The sequence below is a fragment of the Cajanus cajan genome, chromosome 2 (genome assembly GCF_000230855.2).
Source record: "Cajanus cajan strain Asha chromosome 2, NIPB_CcT2T_4, whole genome shotgun sequence".
Classification (NCBI taxonomy): domain Eukaryota; kingdom Viridiplantae; phylum Streptophyta; class Magnoliopsida; order Fabales; family Fabaceae; genus Cajanus; species Cajanus cajan.
The window spans coordinates 22,240,949-22,249,388 of NC_138518.1; the positions used below are offsets into that span (position 1 = coordinate 22,240,949).

General features: G+C 39.5%; 1 protein-coding gene across 1 annotated transcript; it reads right to left on the minus strand.

Moving 5' to 3' along the window:
- Window positions 1-6,427: 6,427 nt before the first annotated feature.
- LOC145954828 (uncharacterized) lies at window positions 6,428-7,822 on the minus strand. The gene has a single exon (XM_083069515.1). It carries the CDS (start codon window positions 7,820-7,822, stop codon window positions 6,428-6,430), a length of 1,395 nt encoding a protein of 464 aa, XP_082925641.1.
- Window positions 7,823-8,440: the final 618 nt, after the last annotated feature.

An 8,440-nucleotide genomic window follows, 5' to 3' on the forward strand; every position in this document is an offset into this window, starting at 1 on the left:
TTTTTGCCTAAAACACCCTTTTGTGGCGTCTCAGCGGACCTTTGTTTTTGTTTATTTTTGCAACCCTAATTTTTGCCTAGGTCACCCTTTTGTGGGATTCCTAGCGGGTTATTTGCTCTTATTTTTGCGCAGCCCCCTTTTTTGGGTTTCCTGCCGAGCTTTTGTTTTTAGGATTTCCTTTTTTATCCATGATGGCATTTGTCGAGGTCAAGGAAAGGTGCTCCAATTTGTCACGCACACTTCCACATAAAAATGATGCGGGTTTATTGTTATTAAGATGATTTTAACCTCATTCATGTTTATTCAAACAGGGTTAAAAATAATGCGGTTTAGAAATTTATTATAAGCAAGAAAAGAAGCAGTAAGAAATGATAAAGAATGATTTTATTATAATCATAATGGAAACATGTGCCCTATCGAGGCTCGGGGGTCGGGCTGTCCCCGAGGAGTAATCTCTAACAGTCATCAGGTCTATATATCCCTATCGGAAGGAGAAGAGCACTTGATGACGACGACCGGCCTTGACGCTTGTGAACCGGCCTTCCTAAAGATCTGGCTTAAAGAACGTCGAGAAGGATCTTGGTTCCTCTTCGTCCTTTGATCTTTATTAGGGTTGTATCCTAACCCTTGTTTCCCCGGATTATCCTTGATAGTGGGTAGCTCGGGAATTCCTTGGGAATCCTTGCCAAGTCCTTGTCCCGGCAAGTATCCGTTCTTGGTGAGCATGTACGCTACCTTCTTCATTTCTCGGGGAAACGTTTCAACATTGGCAATCTCCAATGCTTGGAAGGCGGTTTCTAAAGCTTCCTCTGCTGCATCCACGTAAGGTATGGTGGATGGCTTACTGATGAGTATGTCATCTTCAGCTTGTACAGTCACCAGCTTGTCACCCACTGTGAATTTGACTTTCTGGTGGAGCGTAGAAGGAACAGCTTTCGCATCATGAATCCAAGGTCGGCCGAGGAGACAGCTGTATGCGGGAGTAATGTCCATCACTTGAAATTCGACGTTGAAGATGGTGGGTCCAATTTGGATTGGGAGATTGACTTCTCCCACCACTTCTCTTTTAGAACCGTCGAAAGCTCGAACGATCATGTTGCTCGGGCGCATTTGGATTCCCTTGATTGCCACTTGCTCGAGCGTTCTTTTTGGCATCACATTCAAGGAAGATCCATTATCCACCAAGACTTTAGCGATGTGATACTCCTTGCACTTTACAGAGATGTGCAAGGGCTTGTTGTGGTTTGGTCCCTCAGCGGGGATTTCTTCATCGGTGAAAGTGAGGTGATCATTAGCCGTGATGTGACTAACAATCCCCTCAAACTTGTCTTGGGAGATAGTGTGCGACACATATGCCTCGTTCAAGACTTTCAAGAGAGCTTGTCGATGCGGTTCGGAGCTTAGGATCAACGACAATAGGGTAATCTTTGCGGGTGTCCTATGAAGTTGATCCATGATGGAGTACTCGCTCTGTCGGATATACTTTAACAGCTCGTCTGTCTCCTCCTCGGATTCTTTGTTTTCCTCGGTTTTTTCTTCTTTTTCTTTCCCTTTATTCTTGGGAGCTTTATCGTGAAAATCTTCGGGAGTGTAGATCCTGCCACTCCTAGTCATGCCCCCAAGTCCAGCGATGTTAGAGATATCGCTGTCGGCAGAAGAATGGATGTCGTATATCCATGGCACAGCCTTATTCGATTCGTAGGGAAAAGGTCTTGGAGCAGTGATCCTTAACGGTGTTGGACCTTCCCCTTTGTTTGTCTTGATTACCAACAACGGAGTTGATGTGCGATCGCTTGGCGCGGTTGTTGGCTTACACTTAATAACAAATGGCGTGCGATCCATTCTGAACATACGCATCGCTTAATCCTTTCTTTTTATTACTATTATTAATGAATTACTAGGAGGGATGTATGAAATGTAAACCTAGATCCCTCCATGATCTTTGATAAGAATGCATGATATGAGATGATGGCGATGAATATGCATGCATTGTGTTTATTCAACTAAGCATTATCATGTTTTCGGGATGTTCCTAAGATGATGCATGATATTGCTTGGTTTGGATAAATATCTTTTTTGGATATTTTTCTTTTGGGTATTTTGTTTTGTATATATATATTTTTTTATTTTTTGGGTGAAAATGGAAACTACCTATATGAATGTGATGAAGGTAGATGTTAACACCATGTAATGGAAGATTCTTATTTCTATTTATTCTTATTTTTTTAAAAAAGGGATGTTGTATGTTTAAAGAAATGCAATGTATGCTCAAACAATTTCACATAATCAATGCACAAACAATTCACTCATCCACAAACAGTCACGAGCGAATCACGAGGTAGGGGTATCCTGCAGAAAAGTGCATATTCAAGGAGGTTCTAACTGTTCTCACTGGTCTGAGGCCCCCAAGGTGCCCCCATTATAGGGACCCAATTCCTCTCGTCGTAAGTCGATGGAAAGTTCCAACGCACTGTCGAACTTGAGTTCATGGTTATCACCTTGAGTGATGTTTTCCGACAACGGTCTACGGGCACCTATAGACCCATTCGACAACCGGCCGTACTAACATCCATTCCCTATGGATTACCACTCATGCCCCCGGGTATAGAGGGAACTGTTGTGTGCAAAGGTTCGTGTACAGTTTGTATTTCAAACAATTGCGTAAATTTAAAAATACAACAGTTATTAAAGCCAAATAGATAAACATGTTATCATACAAGTGAGGGGTAATAAAGTAATTTTAAACTATTATTTTGAAAAGAATCCATCACTAAATGGGACTGACTCTCGAGGCTTCCCCAGCGGAGTCGCCATCTGTCGCCACCCGCCGAAACGGACCTTGGCATTCGCGACGATGGTCGGACTCGTTTTAATAGTTTGGAAATGTGGTGGATTGTTAGAACGACTTATTCTCAAACTGAGACCTTATCGAACTAACAATTTTATTAAATGATTCACCAATCCATATTAATCCCAAGCGGGACCCTCTATGGATTAGTGGTTTTCACAAAAAGAAGGGTTCTTGGAGTCGCCACCAATGTTTTACTCAAAACATTGGAAAAAGGGATAAGGCAATTGATTTTCGCAAATCAACCTTGGCCATTACAACCAGAGTTGGGTAAGGGAGTCGGTTACGTGCGGGGAAGGTGTTAGCACCCCACAACGCCCCTTTCGGGTTCCCTATGACAGATTATTTCATGAATAATAGCTTAAAATTATTAAATTACCCCTATTTATTAGAACGATATTAAGTGAATTATCTACATGATGAAAGCTTTAAACATGCAATGCAACAATCAGAAAGCGATAAAGAAAGCAATAAAAGACGAGTTTTGGAAGAAAACCTCTTGAAGCGTGCTTTTATATATTTAAAAGAACTAGGAGGCTTTTTGGCGCTCCTTCCCACTACACGCTCGCTTTCTCCTTTCCCTAAAATAAAATTTTTACTATGGAAATCAAATAGATTTCCCTTCGACTCGTTCGAATCTCAAGCAAATGGCTTATGATTCAAGAACTTCGTCAGATTGGCTTTCAGAGAGATTTCTAGGGCAGAGCACTGCTCAAAAACCCAAGAATACTCAGCCAGGGGGTCCAGAATAGCTGGAAAAGTGTCAAATGACGTCCAAATGACGTCCTATTTATAGGGGTGAGGCGCAGTACGGCCTCTGACATCAATACGGCCCGTACTGAAGATTTGAACTACAGTACGGCCGTATTGAATTCAGTACGGCCGTACTGAAGTTTCAAAAACTTCAGTACGGCCGTATTGGTTTCAGTACGGCCGCACTGAAGTTCAAAAACTTCAGTACGGCCGTATTGGGTTCAGTACGGCCGTATTGTAGTGCAAATTGTTCAGTACGGCCGTACTGAACTTCCAGGAGGCCGTATTGAGCTTCAATTCTCCCACATCTTTATTTTAAGCTACTCTAAGACCTCTAAACCTACAGATAATCATCCTAGGGTCTTCCAGGAGTCCTTCTGGCTGACTTTCCTTCGGTCTTCGAGAGTCTTCGAGTCTTATTTCCGACCCGGACAATTTTAGGGGTCTACAGGAACCAAGATAGACAGAGAAACCAGTAATGGATCGGCGAGAATCAACGCAGCCTGCCCAATCGGAATCACTAAAAGCCTTGAGCTGTAAAGAGCTATGAGCTGACAAGAAAACACCTAAACCTGGAGTGCCTTTCAAATATCGAAGAACACGAAAAGTAGCTTGATGATGAGCTGTAGTAGGACTGGAAACAAATTGACTTAAGTGTTGAACCGTAAAGGCAATATCGGGACGTGTGGTAGTCAGATATGGGTCGGCCAATTAATTTGCGATAAATCAAAGGATCAGTGAGAGGAGTACCAAAGGCTGAATGAAGACGAGTATGATAATCCATTGGAGTAGAGATGGGACGTGATGCAAGCATGCCATTGTCAGAAAGAAGATTAAGAACATATTTACGTTGACACAAGTGAATGCCTGAAGTAGAACGAGAAACCTCAAGGCCAAGAAAAAATTTCAGATCACCCAAATTATTTATCTTAAAAGTGTCATCTAGAAGAGTTGTAATACGAGAGATCTCAGGAAGATCATTACCAGCAAGAACAATGTCATCAATGTACACGAGAAGAGCAGTGATTGTATTCGTGGAAAACTTGAGGAAAAGAGAGTGATCAAAAGATGATTGTTGATACCCATGAGATGTAAGGAAAGAGGAAAGCTTAGCAAGCCATTGACGACTAGCTTGCTTAAGGCCATAAAGAGAACGCTGTAAGCGACAAACCTGGACTAGTTTGGAAACATCCAGACCAGGAGGTGGCTACATATAAACTTCTTCAAGAAGCTCACCATGCAAGAATGCATTGTTGACATCAAGCTGCTTAAGGTGCCATTTATTAATAGTTACGAGCGCAAGAAGCAAGCGAACAGTAGTTAACTTGGCAACGAGAGAGAATGTATCAAGAAAATCAACACCCTCTAGCTGAGTATAACCCTTCACAACTAATCGAGCTTTGTAACGCTCAATAGAACCATCAGCATTATATTTAATCTTGTAAACCCAACGACAATCGATTGTAGTTTTATCAGAAGGAAGATCCGTAAGGAACCAAGTATGATTCGTTTCGAGTGTAATAATCTCATCTTGCATAGCTTTAATCCAACAATTAGACTTGGATGCCTCAGCATAAGACTGAGGTTCAATGGAAGAAGAAATAGAGAATATGAAGTTTTTAAAAGAGGGAGAAAGACGATTATAAGAAAGAAAATTATTAAGGGGATATCGAATACCTTCAGAGGAAGTGGTACGAGTTGATGCAAAAGTAGTATGAAAGTCTTGAAGATAAGTGGGAGGCTGACGAGTGCAAATAGGACGACTAGGAACGTGAAGGTTTGAAGTAGGTGTAGAAGTGGTAGAGGGAATGGCTGGAACAGTTGGGGAAGGAGAGTTGGTAATAATATGATTAAAAGAAGTAGGATGCGTAGGTGGAAAAGAAGTAAAAAGAGGTAATGATGGGTCTGAAGACAAGGTTTGGTGAGAATTTGACAAGTAAGGAAATTGATCCTCGTAAAATACCACATTACGAGATACAGTGAGTTCACGAGTGTGTAAATTAAAAACTAAGTATCCTTTAGTATGACTTTTAAAACCAAGAAAAACAAAAGAATGAGCCCGAGAAGCAAGTTTAGTGTGGTGTGCAGTGATAGTACTAATATAACACAAACAGCCAAACACACGAAGAAGACTAATATCATAAGGATGAGAATGAAGCATTTCATATGGAGATTTATTAAGAAAAAAAGGGGTGGGAATGCAATTTATAAGAAGAGTAGCATGCAAAAGAGCAAAAGACCAAAAGCTTGAAGGTAAGGATGACTGAAACAACAATGCACGAGTAACATTGAGAATATGCTGATGCTTTCTTTCAACGATACCATTTTGTTGTGGGGTTTCAATGCAAGTAGTTTGATGAATAATTCCTTTTGAAGAAAAATATTGAGACATTGAGAATTCAACTCCATTATCAATCCGTATAGTTTTAACAGATGTAGAAAACTGATTTTCAATTTCAGCAATGAAATTTGTTATGTGAGAGCGAGTTTCAGCCTTAGAGACCATAAGAAAAACCCAAGTGTACCGTGTGTTATCATCCACAATGGTTAAAAAATATCTATGTCCATTCAGAGAAGTAGTAGAGCTGGTCCCCAAATATCCATATATAAAAGTTCAAAAGGTTTAGAAGCATGGGAATGACTTAAAGAAAAAGGAATTTTTTGTTGTTTAGCAAAATGACATGTGTTACATATAAAAGTACTATCGCTGGACAAGCATGAGTAACATTGCTTCATGATAAGCATATGTTGATGAGAAGGATGACCCAAACGAAAGTGCCATAAATCAATTGGCAATTTATTACACTGAGGATGGACTATAACAGACTATATAAGGTGGTTAACAACTGGTTGAAGAGCAAGAGTGTAAAGGTTATTATGAACATCAATTGTACCAATCTTCCTCCTGGTTTTCGAGTTCTGAATGATACATGAAGAATAAGAGAAAATCAGTTCACATTTAAGGGAGGAAACTAATTTGGAAACAGAAATAAGATTGAAGTTGAAATTAGGAATGTAAAGAACATCAACAAGAAAAAGAGACTCAGAGAATTTTACTACACCAGAATGAGTGGCTGTAACGTGATGACCATTTGGGAGTTTGACAACTATAGGACTAATTGAAATATAAGAAGAAAAATTATGTAATGAAGAAGAAACATGATCTGTAGCTCCTGAATCTAATATCCAAGGAACCAAAGATTTTTTGGCAGAACAAATTAAAGAATTACCACATATACCTACAGTAACAGAAGAGGACACTGAACCAATTTGATTGACACAAGAAGTAGAAGATGCTGAAGTTCCATTGTTTGGTTGTTGTATTAAAGCTAGCAAGGCTTGAAACTGTTGAGGAGAGAAACGAAGATCTTGATTCTCATGTGCCTGTTGTTGATCATTCTTCGTGACTCTACCATTACCTGTCACGATGTTGTTTACTACATTGTTTTTGTTATTGGAAAATTTGTGCCCAGGTGGAAATCCATGCTTTCTGTAGCAAACTTCAACAGTATGGCCAATCCTACCACAATGTGTACAAACTTTTCCACCACGATTAGCAATAGGTTTTCCATTTTTATTATCATTGTTGGAAGGGTATCCGTGTTTTCTGTAGCAAACAGCTTCAGTATGACCTGCACATCCACAATGAGTACAAGAACTAGTGTTCACAACATTAATCAATGTTTCTTTTATATCAGAATTAACATTTCCAAGTAATTGACGTTCCTGCTGAGCTACATATGAAAAAATCATAGAAATAGGAGGCAAAGGATCCATGAGTAAAACATGTGACCGAACATTGCTATATTGATCATTTAAACCACGTAGAAATTGCATAGCTTGGTCTTCCAATTTTCGTTGAGCAATAATAGAAGAAACCTTGCACGAGCACTTGATGGAGCAGATGCAGATCGAATCTGGACGAAAATTCTCGAGTTCATCCCAAACAACCCTTAGTTTGGTGAAAAGTTCAGTAACAGTAAGTTCTCCTTGTTGCATGGAAGAAGCTTCAAATTGAAGATCAGAGACACGAAGAAGATCGCCTTGCGAGTATCGAGACTTTAAATCTTTCCAAATTTCATCAGCACGATCCATCCATAAAATGTTGTGACGAATAGGAATTGAAACTGAATGAACAAGCCAAGAAACCACCATATTTGTTGCAGCGTCGCCAAGCATTGAACAAAGGATCGGAAGGAGAAAGTTGCAGTGCACTTCCATCAACAAATTCTACCTTGTTTTTTGCACTGAGAGCAGTTAACATCGAACGACTCCAAGAATGGTAATTATTCGCATCAAGTAAAGGAGACACAAGAGGAGTAGCTGGATTTTCACTCGGATGAAGATAAAGATGGCTATGAATGCCAGGTGTTTGATCTTCACCATTCATGACAATAGAAACAAAAAGATAACAGAATGCGCAGTAGAGCCCTTCAGATGAAGAGTTCTGATACCATCACAAAGATATGCAATCAGAATAAAGAGAGCGTAAAAAGCTCGTAAGAATGATCAACAGAGGCTTGCTTTTATTATTACAGAGAATGGTGTATATATATACAATGCCAGCTAAAAGAATAACAAAATATTAACAGTACAGCAAAACGAAAAAATATAACAGAAAAAATAACAAGAAACTAATTTTTGTTAAGAAAATCTATTATTTAACAATAAATATAAAAGGGTTATTTCATAATTTACATCTGAAAAATAATTTTTTAATTTAACCAATTTAACATGATACATTTGGTTTAGTCACTTCTTCACGAGGACGATTTGATAAATTTTTCCACCGCCAAAAGTCATCCCTTTAGTCGGTTATAAAACACCGAGGTAGAAGAG

Bases quoted from the DNA above. Each gene is read 5' to 3' on its own strand.
- LOC145954828 (XM_083069515.1), bottom strand. From the start codon at position 7,822: ATGGAAGTGCACTGCAACTTTCTCCTTCCGATCCTTTGTTCAATGCTT.